This window comes from Cryptotermes secundus, unplaced genomic scaffold (assembly GCF_002891405.2).
Source record: "Cryptotermes secundus unplaced genomic scaffold, Csec_1.0 scaffold88, whole genome shotgun sequence".
Classification (NCBI taxonomy): domain Eukaryota; kingdom Metazoa; phylum Arthropoda; class Insecta; order Blattodea; family Kalotermitidae; genus Cryptotermes; species Cryptotermes secundus.
This window is the reverse complement of record NW_019724585.1, coordinates 1,443,090-1,463,617: the sequence shown is the minus strand read 5'-3', so window position 1 is coordinate 1,463,617 and position 20,528 is coordinate 1,443,090. Positions and strand designations below refer to the sequence as shown.

General features: G+C 36.9%; 2 protein-coding genes across 4 annotated transcripts in view; one reads left to right on the top strand and one right to left on the bottom strand.

The window, feature by feature from the left end:
* Positions 1 to 3,709, bottom strand: part of LOC111862268 (probable phosphomannomutase) — an 8,185-nt gene extending 4,476 nt beyond the window's left edge. Inside the window, exons 1-3 of one of the 2 annotated variants that reach the window (XM_023847520.1) lie at positions 3,580 to 3,664; positions 3,291 to 3,450; positions 1,966 to 2,086 (exon numbers count right to left, since the gene is read on the bottom strand). In XM_023847520.1, the coding sequence (XP_023703288.1) occupies positions 1,966 to 2,086; positions 3,291 to 3,450; positions 3,580 to 3,584 (286 nt within the window). In that variant the 5' untranslated portion in view covers positions 3,585 to 3,664. Of the gene's footprint in view, positions 1 to 1,965; positions 2,087 to 3,290; positions 3,451 to 3,579 lie in introns of both variants that reach the window. The other variant, XM_033750605.1, reaches the window with a different exon arrangement.
* A 219-nt stretch (positions 3,710 to 3,928) lies between these two features.
* Positions 3,929 to 20,022, top strand: LOC111862267 (N-sulphoglucosamine sulphohydrolase). 2 transcript variants are annotated; one of them, XM_023847518.2, is made up of 10 exons: positions 3,929 to 4,059; positions 8,677 to 8,806; positions 10,166 to 10,302; positions 11,227 to 11,377; positions 14,864 to 15,102; positions 16,281 to 16,400; positions 16,624 to 16,812; positions 16,979 to 17,148; positions 18,464 to 18,610; positions 19,652 to 20,022. In XM_023847518.2, the coding sequence occupies exons 1-10, from the start codon at positions 3,951 to 3,953 to the stop codon at positions 19,793 to 19,795; spliced, it is 1,536 nt and encodes a 511-aa protein (XP_023703286.1). In that variant the 5' UTR covers positions 3,929 to 3,950; the 3' UTR covers positions 19,796 to 20,022. The 2 variants fall into 2 exon arrangements, with proteins under 2 accessions (XP_023703286.1, XP_023703287.1); XM_023847519.2 differs by lacking the exon at positions 3,929 to 4,059 and adding an exon at positions 4,439 to 4,459.
* The last annotated feature ends 506 nt before the right edge of the window (positions 20,023 to 20,528 follow it).

The following is a 20,528-nucleotide window of genomic DNA, read 5'->3' as shown; positions in this document are numbered from 1 at the left end:
GCACAGAAACACTCGGAAGAGAACCAGTCTCACGCAATGTCTGGTGAATTCGCGTAAATACACTTCGAGATGGAATCCTTCGATCGGGAAAACGCCTTTGGTACTCTTCAACAGCAGCACGTGCATTGCCACCGCAAAATCCATACACAAAATGCATATCACAATACTCGACGTGTGAAAACACAAAAGGCATTTCAGCAACTCATCACACAACTAATTTACCACCCATTCACGACCCCACAGCAAACTAATCTGTAGGCAGCGCATGAGCTTACGCTAGTGTGACTCGCGGCACTCAAGGACAAACAGATAAGGGTCTCAGCTGACAGGTAGGTATAGTGCGTGGACCTGCAAGAAGACCACACTTTTCTCGGGCCATTATCTCCGTAACCGTTCAACTTTGGACATAGGTGTTTTGGGTTATATCGGCATACTTTAACATAAGGAACACCCTCCCGAAGTTTGGCACATTCCTCCTGGGACACCCTGTATATATATAAAACAAGAAATGATGAATGGGTACGTACATTATTTAAAAATTTTTATCAGTAAACCATCAGTAGCAGGTTGCATATTCTATAACAAACTGGTAGCAACAACTAGTTTGGAAAAGGACTGAACAATATATTTAATACAGGATGTTATTCAATAGAAGATTATCTCAATTCTGTAATATTGGCAAGAGATAATCAGATGTATAGAATAAGCCATAGTCCTATAAGTTTTTTGTATTTCAATAATAATATAGATTGACATGTCCTATATAAATGTATATTGATCTTAAGGATAAAATTAAAATAAATGAATGAACATAATACATATAAGTTTTTTAATTACATTAGTTTTGTTCTGAGTATGATTATGTACTGGGTCAAAAGTGGGGATCACCTGTGAATCACAGTTGTAATACTGCTTGGGTCTACTGCTCAACTCACGGGTGGTGACAGGTAAGTACATTGGAACGACAGCTCGAACCTTTGAGGTTGCATCATTATCATGGATCATTATGTCATCATTAGGTTATCACATTCTACTTTAGTGTATGCTGAGAACTAAAATGATTACTCCAAGGAACTTCTTAAGCACACAGGACTTCTCTTTCATAAGGTTGTCTATGCAAGGCATGATGTACCCACAAAGAGGTTTTAGACAGAGAATAGGGAGAAATCAAAGTATTATAGCAAAGCCTGTTCCAGAGATATTTATTCCCTCAAAAATTCCATAAGGATGGCCCAGGATCAAACATAAGCCTCTGGCAAGAAGAATCAAAGCTGCTGCATTGTAAACATACACAGCACCTTCTAGAAACAGTACTTTCATGCTTGGTTTTAGTCTCAAAGTTGAAACATACAAGGTAGTAGTAGGTGAGGACTTCTGACTCTTGAGAAGTTTGCTGGTATGTGTATCAATGCAACCTGGTTGGAATAAAGCACTGCATATATCTATGGTACTACAGGAAAGAGAGAAAAAAAGTGTTGTCCATGCTTAACTAATTATGCACTATGCCATAACATATATGGGGGAGTGGCTGTATTTTCTTGACCTCAAAACTAGTTGGAGGTGAGTGATCAGCTTCATGTCCTGGCTGCTTTACCCCCCAGGAAAGAGCCCCTGGTACCCACTGAATTGGAGGCCAGTTAAGTCATTAAATGCCACCTTCCAGGAAAAGAAACAACAACTTAGGTGCATACTGTAATGTATTTAACCCAGTATTTCAGTATGTCACTATACTGTGCTTTGAGATATAACCTGGTTCTTGTCTGATCCTTTTACCAAGGAAGATTCTGTGATGCACTTACATCATTTTTATCAGTTTTGGGCCTGACCCTCTTTACTGTAGCACCACAAGTACATATGAGGGATATGCACTGCAAGACATTAAAAACAATGCAATAATTTTGAATAGCAAATATTGTTAATGGTAGTTGTTAGACATTCAGCCTTGTTACAAAATAATATCCTTACCTGCTTCTGAACCACCCATCTGATACGCTATTTTCTTAAAGTCTGATCCTCCTACCAAACCAACTGTACACTTCGGTTTCAATTCATTCAACAGAAATGTCTCAATATCTGGTTCAATAACCTGCAATTATAATATACATATGTTATGTTCCTGCTGAGGTTAGAGACACCAAAAGAAGTAGTAATCAACAGCTGGTGTTCCAGCAAAGACCTGAACCAGGTACCTCTTGAATACAATTTGAACATTTCATCATGGAAGTTGCACAGTGATTATAATATGTTAATACACAACCTCACATTACAAAATAATAATAAATAGATCACTAAATATAACAAAGCATGTCTATTCATTCGCAATCTAAAATCAATTCCACTTTTATTTCCTTGCATGTATTACTGCCATATAACATAACTGACAATAATTTACTTTATTAGTAACCAAGTAATCAGATATACTGAAAGACCATAGATGTTTCAGACATAAGGAAATTTGTGATGATGGTACAGTATTATAATTATTTATATATAAAAAAAAAGGACAATAGATAATGTCCAAAAAGTCGATAATTCAATACGGAAATTGCTGCAACATGAGGCAATGGGTCCTTCCAAATACATGCAAGAAAAAGTTATTTTTTATACTGTAACTCTGATAGAAAACCAATGTTTATTTTTATCTGTGTTCTTCAGAAGAAAAGAAAATAATCACACAGTTAAGATGACAATGTTAAGCTATTCACACACAAAATTTTGGCTCTCAAGGCAGCAAAGTTTCCTACTGTGATCTTTTGGGTGATGATATCATGTAGTCAGGTGGTGGGCACCAACAATTTTAGGAACACATTGACTCCATGTTCTCAGTAGAACTCAGAAAGCAACAAGTCACCCTAAAACACTGGTACAAGCTACCGGATCACATGATGTCAAAACCCAGAAGACCACACTATACTCTAGATTAGGTTAAAAACAGACATAATTGGAATTAGTATTTTTAAATGGATAGTCGCCTCTTCTCCAAAAAAATTATCTTAACATTCTTACTATAATTGAGGAAGCATGATTCCAAAACGAAGGAGACACAAAAACTTGAAGAGAAGCTGACATTCACATGTGAGAATTAACTTGAAAAAGACAGTTCAGTCTCTACCACTATGACATACTTCAGAGTGGCATTTGATCCCACAATGCTTCTTCCTGGATAGATATATTTTAATTTGGTTTTGTTGCACTAGATTGTGTTCTACATTTTTACTTAATCCCGATCAATCATTTATCTTTGATGGCACACTAAGGTATGTACTCCCGGTTACTATCGTCAAACTTACCTTCATTGGTGCTGTAAGTGTACCATCAACATCAAACAAACAAATTATTTTGTCCCTATGTAACATGATTCTCAATTCACATATATTCTTTGCAAATGAAATGCAATGGTTTACAAACACTGAATGTGTCACTGCAAAACGGAACTGTCTCACGTTCGTCCTAGAAAAAAATTAGCATCACCACTTCTTAGTAACTCCTATGCTATAGTGGCTTAAATTGCCTACGCGTAAATATGACAAAGCCACGCATGCAATATTTACATTAATTAACGTCACACGTAATACCCACATCATCACTGATGATAAATTGTTTACGAAAGTGCCAAACGAGCAAACTTTGAATTCTTCCTTCGCTGGCGACAGTGTACATGTACGTGAAGTATAGGGAAGGGGGAGTCATATTCCTGCACCGTTTTCATACTTTTAATATGAAAAAACACATAGTAATCATTTCTTACACGTTGCCTCCTCCACAACAAAACGAAAAACCTTGCACCATATAGATTGTCCTGACTGTAGCACATTTCCTCTCTAATTAATTGGAAAACTGAATAACCTTATTCTACATAGTATGACCCGCTATGGCCATGGTACTTGGCGGCACTTCGTGTCGTTTCTGTCATTAAGTGAAAGTTTGCCGTACATTGTTCGTTATTCATCATGAATGTTATAAGGCGTTTATATTTGGTTATTTTCACGTACGCTTCATTCGTAACAAGCTATTGCAGGCGCTTAGATATTCCACTGAAAAACGCACTACTCATTATTGGTAAAGTTACTAATTTAATTACAAACATTTTCTAGAGTCCAATGCGGAACATTCTACTGCTGAAGACGTCACACAAGCTACTGCACAATGGTGCCGCCTTAAAATAATTGGGGTTGAACGGAGACCGATAGGACCGATAGCGATAGAGTGCCGCGTTGGAATATTGAGCGATATTGAATGTTGAATAGACGGGGCTATAACAAAAGCGGGGGTTGTGCATATATACACAATTTGGCAATGAGGTTGAGTCGTTAATTGGATGAGCAGAAGCTTTTCTGACTTTAACCCCCAATTTTTTTTTCCTTGGCACTACATCCCCAGTGGGCCTAGGCCTACCTCCATGAACTTTTCCGTTCACTTCGGTTTTTTTAGATCTTACACATACGGTAGGACTCCTTGGGTGAGTGATCAGCTCGTCGCAATTAATCCCTAATATGCTAGAGAAACAAAACATAGTTTGTTTACTGCTGGTGATGCGCTTTTGATATGTCGGTATCCCCTTCCTGTACCAAAATTTGTTCATAAGGTTATACTATTAGTACTTGTATATGTACAGAAATTAACGTGAATAATTTTCAGAAAATCCCTTTCAGGCATGAATGTGTTAATTCATCATCATCTTATGCACTAGTTTGACTGTTAAAAGCTCCATATGTATTTTTCAAAATTTTGTTTAAGAAGTATTTCAAATGGAGCTAAAAATAGTGTTACAAGTCTCTCCATTGATGAATATCATTGGTCTCCTCCCATTGTTCCAATGCACACAGTATTCTTGGTACATTATTGTTTTAATCATTTGTGTCTGTTTTAAAAGTATGTTACTCCATAGCCTTCTGTATTTGCATTAATACAAACTAATTTAGGTACCTGTTCTATTGGCCTATTATGTGAGGCTCTGTAAATATTACATAGTGTGATTAAAAATCAGTCCTTGCCTGTTTGTCTTCTCTGCATGGTTAACACAGATGTACTATCTACACCCCCACTCCAACTACCCAAATATATACACACACAGGACTATTTTTCTGGTATGTACTGTGGGAACATCCCACATTATCACGCATTTCTGCAACGCTCGCTCTTCACATCACTTTTTTTTTTGTAGCAACTTTCATCATGAAAAGACAAAAATAAAATATTAACTGCAAATTGATAAGAATTTAGACTGGAAGAGTCATGTAGAGTATATTCTCCCTAAACTTAGTTCAGCTATTTTTGTAATTAGGAGTTTATCTTATNATGTTCATGGTTTGAATACAAGAAATCGAAAGCAATTATATTTGCCAAACTCGAATCTTTCTGCTTTTCAGAAAGGTACTATGTTTACTGCCATTAAACTATTCAACAGATTGCCCATAACCATTCAAAGCCTTAAAGAGGATAGAATTAGTTTTAAAAATAGGCTGTTTTTATATCTTATGAATAATTCCTTTTATACAGTTTCTGAATATGTGGAGCATAACATAAACAATTAGTTTTAATTATTTTGTTATCTGTGTGTTTGTTTAAATTTTGTATGACGACCTTCATGTCCATTTGTTTGGACTTGTGAAATGAAATGTAGAAAAAAAACTAACTTCATGAAGCTGAGCCCTTCTTGAGAAGCTGCCAGTTGTGCAGCTATTCAAGAACTTCTCATAATTTTATGGTACCCGATGGTTCATTGCTGTGTTCACAAGAGCCCTCCACTGGTCCCTATCCTGAGCCAGATCAATCCAGTCCATACCACCCCATTCTGTCTCTCTAAGATCCATTTTAATATATCCATCCACCTACATCTTGGTCTTCCTAGTGGTATCTTTCCTTCTGGCTTTCCCACCAATATTCTATATGCATTCCTCTTTGGCCAAATTCATGCTACATGCTCTGCACATCTCATCCTCCTAAATGTGATCATTGTAATTATGCTTGGCGAAGAGTACAAGTTATGGAGTTTACTCCAACCTCCTATAATTTCAGCCCTCTTTGGTCCTAATACTCTCTTCAGCATCCTGTTCTCAAACACTCTCAGCTAGTATGTTTCTCCCTTAATGTCAGAGACCAAGTTTCACATTCATTTAAAACCATAGGCAAACTTATAGTTTACAGTATATTTTAATTTTTATATTTTTAGACAGCAGACAAGAAGATAAAATGTTCTGAATCGAATGATAGCAAGCATTATGTGAATTCTGTCTCCTCTTAATTTCTTCCTGAATCAAATTTTGATCTGTTACTGTCATCCCCAAATATCTGAAACGTGCCACATTTTCAAAGGATTTATTGGCTATCTTGATGTTATGATTTTGACTGCATTGTGATAGTGGGACAGAGATATTATCTCTGTGTTTACTGCTAGGAACTTGCTTACTAGTGTTAATTAGAACTTGTGTGTTTTTATTTATAGTATTTATGTTACCTCCCAACAGATTTATATCATCAGCATAGACTAGCAGTGGATGTGTCCCACTTATATTTATTTATTTATTTATTTCGTCTCTATAGATCACTGTTACATGATATAGGACAAGTCAGTTACTGTACATTGGCTGATTACAATAAGAGAATAAAGTTACAATACTTAAACTTGTTTACAATAGATTACAGTAGTTAAGATTTCATATAGTGTGATGTGGAATCCATATTAGGTCCCCTCGGCACGTCGGCTTCCATATGTCTTATTGTACCTGTACTGAGGATAATGCTTATGGAGAATTTGATGGAACGCTGTTTATTTATTTAACTACTAAGATGTGACAAAGAAAGTGGGGCAAATATACTTTCTCCGGTCTTTTTGACACAAATTAAATTAAAATAAAATTCGTTCTTATTCGCATTTCATTACTGCTAAACTTCTATCAACATGTTCTATGTATTTTATGAAACAAAACTGGAAAGGATGTACTCCATAAAGCAGTACATAGACTTACAAGCAGTGTTTTTTTAAGTTTATTAGGCTTATTTAAAAACAGAAATAATGAACTGCAATAATGTTATATTTTAGCATCCTGTTGCACTGATTTTCATCCATGATGTGTATTTATTAGCCATTTTGTAGTCCACTCAATCTCACATGTCACTTCACTAAGTGTTTCGGCATCACTGTGCCATCCTCAGGTGTGTTATTCACGTCAAGCCATTACACTGCTTGCCATCATGTGTCGTTTTTAAAATTATCTTAAATGCACATTCTTCACTAACTATAATAAAATTTAAAATTTATATATATCAAAATTTGTTAATATCCATTATCTTACACGTCTTAACTCAAATTCGCGTACTACATCATTCCTCCACTATGGGAGTCATTCTTCCTATATTTTGTGTATATTGTGTATTGTGTTGTGTCCTTCTTTTTTGGCTGCGAGCGTTGTAATGGCTTGACGTGAATAACACACCTGAGGATGGCACAGTGATACCGAAACATATAGTGAAGTGACATGTGAGATTGAGTGCACTACGAGACGGCTAATAAATACACATCATGAATGAAATGTAAACTAGCGAGTCTCCCATAATGAATTTCACCAGAATCTGTAAAAGGGTTTATGGGTTAATGGAAATTTTAATTTATGGTCTTATTATGGTTTAAAGTAAGTAAAGGTATCCCTGTAACAGGCTATGGAGGCCCATAGGGTTGTGAGATGTGAAGGTTCCCACATTTTCTAGACAATTGGCTCATAGATGTCAGAAAGGTTGTCAGCCTTATGCTCTGGCCTCCCTTTAACCCCAAGCATATTCCAAGAATATTCCTGGTACTCATTTCTGTTAAAGGCTGAGTTGACCCCAGGGTCATAGTGCCGCTGAAAGGATTAAGTAAATTGAAAAAATCCACCTCATCGGGATTCGATCCCCCAACCTTCTGGCTTGTAGTATAGTACCTCAACCAACTAAGCTATGGTTTATTATGAATAAATATGACTGAAAATTAGAACTTCATGGCAACTTTTGCTGGAAGTGTCACCTATCAAATTTCAACAAAAACTGTGAAATAGCTTGTGAGATACATGGAAATGCCCATTTATGTCCCTATGTAAACCAGGCTTTATCACAGATCAGTATGACTGAAAATCTAAATTACCAGACAAGTTTTGGTACATGTCTTTCACACTGGACAGTATCTGTGAACTGGTTTATTGAAGACACAGAAAGGCCATACATGGCCGTATGTAAACCAAGCTTTGCTGTGGATCAGTGTGATTGAAAATCAGAATACCTGATAACTTTCAGTAAAAGTCTCCTATATCAATGTTTGACATTGTCTGCGAAACATTTTATGGGATAAATGAAAGAGCCCATTTATGGCCTTATGTAAACCAGGCTTTATTTTGCATCAGTATGGCTGAAAATCATGCCCCAGAATTGCCCAACAAGCTTTAGTAAAGTCTGCTATATCATATCTTAAGAAAATCTGCTCTACAGTTTAGATGTTGATGCTAGGTCACAGGCAGACAAAAAGCTTTTTATCTTATTTTGTAATAAATGTCTAAATAGGAGTGTAGTATGGTAGACTACTGAGTACTTCCAGCAGAAAACTGAGCATACTCATATTTATTCACATACTGCTATCTGTAAGACGTATTCATTTTTTAAATTTGGTCTGTGACTCTTTATAATATCATTCATTCATAATGCCAGCTGATGATGGAGGATTTGAAATGGGGACATACAGGAACAAGATCTGTCAGACACCAAATCTAGATGCCTTAGGAAAGAGAAGTCTGATCTTCAACAATGCTTACACATCAGTCAGCAGCTGTTCACCAAGGTACTTTAAACAGTCGATTCTGAGTCAACAAATTGGTTCAAACTGTGCATGAATAAGGATTGTTTAACCTGAGTAAGGTGTATTGTATTTTTATTCAGGCAAAGGTATGGATTTCTTTTTATTGCTAGTGGGGTGGGACTAAGTCCCTTGTACTGCGGCCCCTTCTTGCCTGTTGTACCAGCCCCAGATTATAGGTGAGGGTGATTGTGGAGTAATTGGTGGAATGAAGATTGGTAGGGGAAACCGAAGTACTTGGAGAAAACCTGCCCCAGCGCCACTTTGTCCACCACAAATCCCACTTGACCACATCCGGGCTACCGCTGTGGGAAGCCAGCGACTAACTGCTTAAGCTATGGCGTGGCCTAGAGGTATGGATAATGCCTCGAGAAGCCCTGAATATATATCATTGTTGCCCCTTCATGAACATCTTCGCCTTTTTGTTTGACACTGCATGGCAATATCCAGTCTGTAGCTTAGTCAGATATTATTAACATCCTTTGTTAGTTCTTACTTCTCATACTTAATTTGGAGAAAGAATTGTAACTGCAGTAGAAAGGGTTTGAGTGCAATATAAGTTTCTGGGGTCACTAATACCTCTGTTTACACTCTGGGCATGAAAAAGTTTCGGGAGCCCCTCTCTAGATTTCATATAGTTGTTAGTACTTTGCAAACACTAATCAGAGTTTAGGATAACATGTCTCAATTAATTATTAATAATATTATTTTTATGTTTCTTATGCTCAATTAGGTAATTTAATTTACAGCCCTTTAAGAATATGTGACATACAGGAATGTTCTTACAAGTGTACCTGCCAGTTCTAAAGCTGGACTGTTACAAAAATACAAAACTGAACAACAGTAATAATAATAATATCAGTCTTTACAGACATCTTTATAGATTGCAAAAAAAAAAGCTATCTCTGTAATAGTCTGTGAAGGCCCATAGGGTTGTGAAACGTTGACTCCCACATTTTCTAGACTGTCGGCTCACAGATGGCGGTAAGGTTGTCAGCCTTACACCCTGACCACCCTTTACCCACCCAGGAAGTTTCCTGATACTCATTTCTGTTAGAGGCTGAGTTGACCCCAGGGCCATAGTGCAGCTGGAAGGATTAGGTAAATTGAAAAAAATCCAGTAACCTCATTGGGAACTGAACCTGCAACCTTCTGACTTATAGCATAGCGCCTCAATCAACTATGCTATTGCGTGCCCACTTTACAACCTGTTCCAATTCAAAATATAATCCTAAATATTCCATTTTAGAAATAAATTGAAAGAATTTTTAAAGTTGATGAGACTTGTTAAATTCTGTTCGTAAGATGACATACCAACTGACCTGGTACTTGACATCATTACAGTCGTTCATCTATTTTAACTGGCTTACCAATTCACCAGAATGGGATGTATGGTTTACACCAAGGAGTTCATCATTTCAATTCCTTTGAAAACATCAGAAGTCTTCCAGCAATTTTGGCACACAATGGAATAAGAACAGGTACGATATGGATAGGAGTGACCTCATACTTTATGGAGGTCTCCAGTAGGGAATGTACTAAAACTAAATTCTCTCTTCAGACTTGAGTCCAATGTTTCTGCTGTGGTAAAATACTAAAATAATCACTCTATATAATACGGATCACTAGATCACAACTTATAAAGTTGTATGTGAATGGATGGTTGTTGATTTATTTATTGATGCCTTTTTACCTGGTTAGGTTATGTAACACTGAATGATTCGATGATTTGTGAACGATCAATTGGAAAGGATATTGAAGATAGTAAAATGGCATATATTACAGTACTATATCAGCATTAACTGGGAGGAACTGAATAAGATCATGAACAACTTCAGTCAGGATACCTGACCTCCAGGCCAGAGATATGACTACAAAACAAAGTGATAATTATTACAGTGCAACATTCTATAAGGATGAATGAATGCATTAACTATACCAAATGTGAATGTGTGAGAAAGAGAATGCACATGAGCCCATGTGTGTAACCATGAATGCCCACATGTGCACACGTATGATTATTATTCTTTATACTTTATCATGCTCCTCAAGGACTTCCTGTAACATTTTAATAGGCTAACAGTCCAGCAATTACTGTTTAATAACAAAAGTAACACAAAGTACTAGTATTAGGATTAACAATGGTTGAGAATAGAGCTTGTAACAAATGTGAATTTAAATGTACTGAGGCACACTTTGCCACACATCATGACATATCAATTGAGAAGCATTGGTCCAGGCATGTTCCTAATCATCTTTTAAATATATAATAATCACAGACTATTACTATTTCTTCAAATTCCAATTTGTTTAACTTTTATGATATATTTCAAATTTAAGAAATGTTTCTTGCACTTTCCCTGATTATATTTTCACTAAGAGGTGTATTAATCTTTTATGAACAGGAATTATAGGAAAGAAACATGTTGGTCCCAGTCAGGTGTATCCATTCGGTTTTGCAGAAACGGAAGAAAACAATTCGATCTTGCAAGTGGGAAGAAACATCACAAAGATTAAGCTTCTTGTCCGAGAATTTCTTAAACAGAATTCTTCAGAGTAAGTAAATTCTACGTCAATAATAATCACATCTTGTAAATAACAGAAATATTATCTAACTTCATCAAAAATAATCTGTTTCTTGAAAATGGTAATTCAGTTGTGTCAGAATATTATTTTTTTCTTCCACTATAAAAGTAGTGCAGTCAAAAACAAACAAAGGTTAAAATTAGAGCTTATAGTTAATCACAGTTTTACTATCTTAAATAATTTTCTGAGAGGAAAAATTTTATTAATAAAGAGAGAAATATCAATTTGAGTAAATAGCAGACTTTTCTACTGCTAGAAACTTTTCCACTTCTGCCTGCAGTCTTCTTATATCTCTCAGAGTATTTATCCAACTTTCTCTTAATAATTTGGAATAAGCAAGCAATACTATTGTAACGTGTTTCGTTACCGAATACGCCGTAGAGATCGTTAACTGGTTTATTGAACAATCTACAACTATCGGCTACACTTAATTATCACAACGTTACGGGTTTCCACAGTTTACAAACCCTACAATAAAATCTCTTAACACCGTCTTCACTTGTCTTCACGTACTAATAACGCGGGAGCTATACAAGTCTCCCTTAAATACACACTCCGAGTATAACTGTACTACAGCAATCACTATGTCTGGAAAGCACACAATAAGTCTTCCGCTCGCTGACTTCTTAGTTATCGCACACTCGCAGGCTGCTATGTTTCAACTGAACTGTAGCTGCTGTGGAGTCCGCTTATATAGCCGTGCGCTGTTGCTAGTGTGACGTGGCGTATAGCCTAGGACGCTGTTGCTAGTGTGACGTCACCGCTGTTGATTAGCATTGCATAGTTACCAGGTTACGGGGCTCGGCTATCTTCGGCTCCGCTCAGCTCTCTTCGGCTCCGCTCGTGACGTCACCGCGCGTTGCGCATTGCGGGGTGATTACTCGCCTATTACGCGAGCGCTAAGTTACCGCTACATGGAGCTGGGGCGGTAGGGATCAACATGTCACACTATTTATATTCTGGTGACATAATTTTAACTTAGAGGCTTGATGGCCAGGGTTCAGTTCCTGGAAGAGACAGGATCTTTCTTCGTTTTATTTTAGCATCCTGTTGTGTTTCATAAATATAGTTTTTATAGTGTCATCAACACAAATACCAAATTTTAACAGTGCTTAGTCTTGCGCACCACAAGTTTCAACCCTATTTCTGGGTCATCTTCAGGTGGTATACACACTTAAATATCAATCGAGTCATCATGCTATACATTCTAATAGAACATGGGTACCTTGTCATAAGTATTATCCAGTTGGATATCAATCATATGGTCAGACAGTGAAATATACAAGTATAAATGTGAGAATATGTAGGCAACAAAATTAATTTAAATGCAATATACTGTAAGTGTGAGAATGTGGGTAAGATGTATGTACATGTATACGCTGAGACAATAGCTGAATTCATCCCCAGATGCCTCTCAAAGTGTCTTCTTCCACTGAAGTCACTGCTGCCGCTATTATGTTTTTGAGGTCATCCAGGTTAGTCGCTAATGGTGGCACAAGAACACGGTCTCTGAGGTATCCCTACCAGAAAAAGTTGCAGGGTTTAATGTCTGGAGATCTCGGGGGCCGAAACTGTAGTGCCAAGTCTTGGGGCACCATGCACCGTATCCAATGTTGATGCAGTGATGCATTTAGGAAATGTGCTGGGAGAGGCATCTGGTGGTAATCTTTTGAAACTCTATCCCCCACCCTTTCAAGTGGTAAGAGTTTCATTCATGGGCAGTGTGTGGTTGCAGATATATAGCAATTTCAAATTGGGTCTATCATTTTGAAACAGCCTGTACAATTGGCCCATAATTTGTGTGTATATATTGTTGGTTTGTTGTTGATTTTGTGTTTAGTTATTGTTAAAATTAAGAATAACATTAAAATAACTTGTATGGACATTGCGGTCTCCTATCCTTTTTGTGTCTGTGATATGACATGCCTTATGATACTTGTTACCAGTCATTGTATTTTGGTGTTGACTTCTGAAACTTTCCCTGTCTGAAGTGACCTACTTTCTTATCCTCTATGATAAATGCAGTGGTATTGTATGTGGTAAACTCTTTTGTAGGATTCCTTGTGTGTCTATTCTTGTTTGTGGTGTTACTGTATTTTTATTATTATTATTAGAGGGGGTGGGTTTCCCCATGCACCGCGACTAATAGTCTATTGTATGTCCCCCTTTGATATTCTACCAGTCGCCATACCCTACTGGTACTGGTGCGTGCTATCAGCCCTGTTCAGCCAATGAGGTCGGCCCTTGGTACCTGATATTTCCCCCATCTACCAGAGGCACTGGAAACTACTTAGGTGGGAAACTTTTTGCCTAATTTAGCTCAGAGGTCTCCTAGAGACATGAGGATCTTTAACGTGCCGTAAATCTACGACACGGGACCCACCCCCTTAAATGTTCTATGACCTCTGCTGGGTTTGAACCCGCGTACCTTAAGTCATGAGGTGGGAACGTTACCCCTAGACTACGGAGGCCTCTTGGTAATACCGGATCTCAGATATGTGCTGTCCTGTAGTTTTTTGATATTATATTTCAGCATCCTGTTACACTCACACAATATATATGGACAAATACCGTCTTAAGTGCAACAATTTTATTGTAGTTTTTACTTCTTTTTCCTCCTCCATATATATAGTCCATATATATAGTTTTTTGATGTTTTAAACTATAGTTTATGACTTATATTTCTACTCTGAACTCTGGATCTTATCATTTAAAAGAAGCATCTTTCTCTATTTTCATAAGTAATTCCACCATCTATTTACTCAGCACAAAATGTGTTTTTAGCTCTCCTTCCCAGCCACTGGATTTATTACTGGTGATACCTTTAACAAGCTGATAAAAATCTTACAGTGTCCTACAAGTTGATCTATCCAGCTGTAATCATGTCGCATGGAAGACTACTTTATTTACAATCAAAGGAAAATTGGGGAAATATACCAATAAGACAACAGCTGATAGAAGTGCTAATGCCAGTATTTGTTGCAAATAAAAATCTGAATGCAAGTGAAATAATCACAATTAACATTTTACCACCCCATTAAGTGACTTTTATGACACAGTGCACAGTAATCTGGATCTTGTAAGCCTGTAAATATTAAGATTATGAGTATTTTCCTTCTTATCATTATTTAACGTCGGTTTCCTTGTGTTACTCCTGTTTACTAAGAATCGTTCATTCTATCATTTTTTCGCTGGATACATTTTACTTCTAATACCATGGGTATAATGCCAGCAATTCAAGTAGTGCTTTGAAACCATCCCATTCCATTTATCTGTCATTCAATTATAAAACTAAGAATATAGCATTTGTTACTACTTTATCTATGATTTTGATTTAATAGTGACTTGTTCTACATCCTAGGTTTGGCCAAATAGGATTTATTGAATTTAAAATAAATGAATGAAAGTAAAATCTGCCTGGCAATCAATATTAATGTCGTTTGTTTTTCTCTGTAGCCCTTTTTTGCTATATGTTGCTTTCCATGACCCACATCGATGTGGACATACTAACCCAGAATATGGCAACTTCTGCGAAAAGTTTGGGAATGGAGAGCCTGGTATGGGTTTCATTGAAGACTGGCATCCAATATACTATAAGCCAGAGCAAGTCCAGCTGCCATACTTTGTACAGGACACTCCAGCAGCACGTCAGGATGTTGCAGCCCAATACACAACCATCTCCAGGCTAGACCAAGGTTGTTGTTTCTTTATTCATGGAATGATGTTTTCTCACTGCACAGGTTATGTACAGTCAAATGGAAGAATGCTCATGAATGATACAGGATAGAAATGTTATGGCTTATTCAAAGATACCATCCAAGTGGTTACCTGGAGACTGAGAAAAGCCACCTAAATTGCTGTGGGTCTCACCAGCACAGTGATTCTTGGTTCCGAGTCCCACAGGATCCATGACACAATTCTACTCTCTGATGACTCTAGGAGCCTCCAGAGTAACTCCTCCAGCACTCATCTCAAAGTCAAAGCCCCAATCTGGGGGCCAAGACCAGATTTTTATTACTATCAGGCAGTTTTGGGTTTGTTGATGTGGGGTGCCCTCTCTCACAAGAGGATATGTCTGTTGTTTACAATAGCTGCTGGCAGTCGCCAGCGCAATCATTCTCGGGTCTGATTTCCATGGAATTCATGACTGTATTTTACTCTCATGTTTCAGACTTCCCTAACCTGGAGGGCCAGATCCCTGTATTTATATCCCCCAGAAACAGGCTGACCCAATTATACCCACAGGTACTGACTGCTCTTCAAGTCAAAGTCAAAATTATGTTACAACCGACAGTCAGTCAACCAGTACGTCTTGGTGTCAAGCCACAATTAATTAATTAATTCTCATACTTCATACTTTCTATCAGTTTTCTTGTTTTGAAATACATTTATAAGATATATATAGTAGGCTGCACCATATTTCATAATTTAGGCACCAATTTTAAAGAAAGAAAGAAAAACCCTATCATGCTGTGTTTCTGATTTTTTAACACATTGCAAATATTTTTATTCCTTTCTGATATGTTTATTTATATATATAATTTTCTTCGTGGTCCATGTCCCATCATGTGGGAGGATGGCCATATCACCAGAAGTGGTTAAGGGTTCCATTGGTACATTAAGAACTAAAAACCACTCTGTGGTCAGTCTGGTTAGTAAACATTACTAGACAGATCCCAGACAATTCAAATGTTGTCCTCCTGTTCCTTGAAAAAGATGCAGTGGAATTTTATGGAACATTTTTCTGGAAAAAGCAACATGTTATTGTTGAATGTGGCATTCTTATTTTTCTTTTCAAATAGTGAAAAACTAAGACATGTGGCATGTAGAGCTGCACTTTGAATACGATAATGACAGCATATTCACTTCCTAGGTGTGGGACTGATTTTACAAGAACTGAAGGCAGCTGGATTTGAGAATAACACCCTCATAATCTATTCATCAGATAATGGTATTCCATTTCCAAGTGGACGCACAAACTTGTATGATCCAGGTACTGTTTAAGGAAGATGTGCAGGACTTTTCAGATGTTTTTATTTAGATGGATCAACTAGCTAGTGCCATATTTATTATTGTTAATTTTTAATAAGGACCAGCTCTACACAGTGACAAATTATATAAATACAGTCCTTCTGTATGTACATGTACTGGAAATAGAGTTCATACCCCTGTGAAAATACTAACACTGATGTGCTGCGTCTTGTTCTGTGGCACAGGAATGGCAGAACCCCTGCTAATCTCCTCTCCACAGCCAGAACATCGCCACAATGAAGTGACATACAGTATGACAAGCCTGTTGGACATTGTACCAACACTGTTAGACTGGTTCAACATATCATACCCTCATGAAAATGAAGTTAAGCCTATACTGACTGGGAAGTCACTTCTGCCATTGCTGGTGAAAGGTAATTTCCTAAACTGAGTTCATCTGACTCAACACAAATTCAGAAAAGCAATAAAAAAATCTTTGCCTTATAACAACTTTCATTTGCTGTGACAAATAGAGTCCTCAATTTAACTGCTAAATGTATCATGTATGCACTTCAACATGTTATTTCTTTATATACTCAGAGCCTGCACATGACACAGGGGCTGTGTTTGCTAGTCACAGCCACCATGAGATCACCATGTATTATCCCATGAGAGCAGTACGCACCAAGCGGTACAAGCTTATACACAACATCAACTACAAGATGCCTTTCCCAATTGATCAAGATTTCTATATTTCTCCATCATTTCAGGTCAGTTATTAAAGTACAATATAAACTGGTGATATAATTCCAAGAGTTTGTTTTTATTTCGTGTCCGGTACATGTACTGCAAGGATATTGGTACCTTTATTCTCTATGTAATCATCACTCACACATATTTCTAACATGTTCGCAACGAAAAATTGAAAAAAATATTCCTATTGGTTTCACATTGCCTGCCTGTGCCTCTGTGTCCCCATATAACAACCTAAGAACTGCATTAATTTCATATTGGGGAGTTTCAAATTTGGTGGCACATTTGAATTTTGGCTGAAACTGAACAATAATACTGCACCTGTCTCGAATGTATCTCACTAAACATTTATCAGAGCAAAAAAGTTTCAAACAGTATATGTAGAGAAAAACTGAAGATATATCTTACACTGAATACACTTTTTCAGGAAGTCTTACAGTTTTAAAATAATTAGACATACATGAGCAAATGCATCAGAATTGTTACACTGTATTTATAGTTCCTAACTTGTTCCCATCACTGTACGAGGTCTGAAAACCCAGATGCATACAGGTTTTTTTAAGCATCAACAAGAAATGATAGACATGCTGGATCTGAATCTGCTCATCATTTTCAAACTTCTGGCTGTTAAATCCTTCAGCAGGCAAAAGAGGTGGAAACTGTTGGGAGATTCTGAAGTGTACCAATGATTGTGTATAACACTCAGTACTCAACATACAACGAAAAGAGTAACAGCATAAGAACATACAGATTCCTAACCTACTATAAAAAAGGGGGAAAACATGGCCTCGACCTCTAATGATGGCAATATCTTCCCCAATCTCCCATTGATAGAAGAGGCACAAAGACACAAACCTTAGCGGTTTAAGATTTTAAATATCAAGAATTTTAACAACTTTTAACTCAACAACAATTTGTCTTCATTAAAATCTGTATATACAACTTTTGATTCAATATGATATACTATGACCTATGTAATAGTAGTTTCCAAAACATGTTGTGCTTTCTGATGATGGTCATTTACTGACCAAAACATGTAAAGGCATCATATATATATAAATATACATTTTAGTCACACTGGACAGTGTCAGATCATTCTATAATTACTAGGACGATCAAATCAAGGAGGTTTAGATAGGGAGAACATGTAGCACACATAGGATCTTAGAGAAACAGGGTGTGAAGATGTGCACTAGATTCATCTGGCACAGGACAAGAACTCTCTGTGACAACAGCAAATGAAATTTCAGGTTCTATAAAAGTTTGCAAATTTCTTGACTAGCGGAGGGGTCATTAGTTGGTGTAATTTTATTATATTTTATGATTTTATAGGATCTCCTGAACAGAACACGGTCCAAAAAACCCTTGAACTGGTACAAGACACTTAAGAGTTACTACTACAGAGATGAGTGGGAGTTGTATGACCTCAAAAAAGATGCTGAAGAGGTGAACAACGTGGCATCTAAACCAGCATATAAGGTTTGTCTAGCAAAGGAACTATCCAAAAGATTTTACAGCATTGTTTTTTTTTTCTATTAAATGTATGACACATACTGTACTGTGTTATTAGCTGATCAACCTTAAGTTCAGAAGTGCATGGATTGATTTTAAATTTTAGGTTTCCGCAAAAATAAAACACGTTCAAATCTAATACACTACGACAGTCATATTTCTTTGCAGGTTGTCTGTTTATCTATCGTATTTTTTAGCCTGAAAAAACATTTGTGCTAAATGTGGTGTTGTATTATCTTGCTGAAAATCACATGTTTTCCAATCAGTCATTTCTTCAGAGGGTTCCAAAGCAATGTCCCTATTCTCTGAATTTACTGCCATATGGAAAAAAAGTCATGATTCTTAAAATAAATTACATACAGTAAAACTGTACCATGGATTTAGATATACCATGGGTCTAGTCACGTCTCCCAAAATTATTCCATTTATTTTCTTTTTAAACAACTCTGTTTAAAAATTTGACTGATTTTCTTCTTTGTAAACAATTTTATTCAAACAACTGTGTCTAGTTGGGTGCTGTGATTGGGTAATATGACCCTGTATGTGATCACTGATTTACTAGACACTAGTGCTTCTCTACACGAGCTACAGAAAAGCCCTCCAATGTTGGAATCTGCTGTCACACCAGAAGAAAATACTGCACTATTTCAAAACACTGATTAAATAAGGCATGTGTTTAAACCTAAGTACAATATATTTTGATTGTAATTTGATAATAAATGTGTTACAAATAAAAACTTTCACATTATAAAAAATTTCCCGAAATAATGTGGGTCTCTCTTCTGACATCTGCGTAATAATAAGAGTTTTGCATTATCATTATAAACAACCTCTGAGGTTGCAACATAGAAATTTCTGTACTTCCCAAAATTATCATAAGTAAATAAAAAACACTCATAGCTATGAGTACATTTAAGTTTAAAATATCTTTTGGCTTTAATAAGTTTAAGAGCAGTTATTATATCCAGAAGATCTAATTCTGCTTTTGGAAAACTTCACTGTTTGTAGAATATACTTTTGGAGTTGAAGACAAGACTTGATGAATGGCAGAAGGCAACAGCAGACCCTTGGTTATGTGCTCCAGGAGGAGTCCTAGAAGCAGCAGGCAGCTTCAAGAAACACCCACAGTGCCTTCCATTGGACAACTTCTAGCTGAAGGAAGACCTATGAGTAGGTTTAGCGAACACATCCATACTCAGATTCACACATATTTTTTTTTCCATTTTGACCAAAAGTGCTTCGTTAGTGATACACACAATGCCCATGTATAAGATAACCTGAAAAATGACAGCACTTCTATGAGTGCACATGTTGTGTGTGTTATTCCATGTCAACAGCTGTTAAGTAAATGAATTTGAATGAAGAGCTCTTTCACACAACATGTCTTTTATTCATATAGGAAAGGACCAAAACTGGTACCATACAGTCAGCCAACTTGCACCTCATTTCCTAATAAATCAAATTTATCTGTCCTTTAAACTCTCCAGGTCTCACACAGCCAAATATCTACTTGTGGCGACTTGTAAGAAGAGGTCATTCTTCAAGACCTACATGAAAAGATTATACAGTGGATTACATTCATTACTTGAAAGATACCAGAAAACCTTAATTCCAACTTAACTCTACTTGAGGCATGCCTTCAGTGTGATGGCTGTCACCTTGAGAATGTCAAGTGAATGCCATTTCACAGTGTAAAAGTTTTTTTATTGCTAGTGGGGTGGGACTAAGTCCCTTGTACTGCGGCCACTTCTGGCCTATTGTACCAGCCGCAGTACTGAGGAAACCTGCCCCAGGGCCACTTTGTCCACCACAAATCCCACTTTACCAGACCCAGCCCTTGTGGCCTGAGCATTAGATAACTTAGGTCTAGGTAACTCCTTAGACA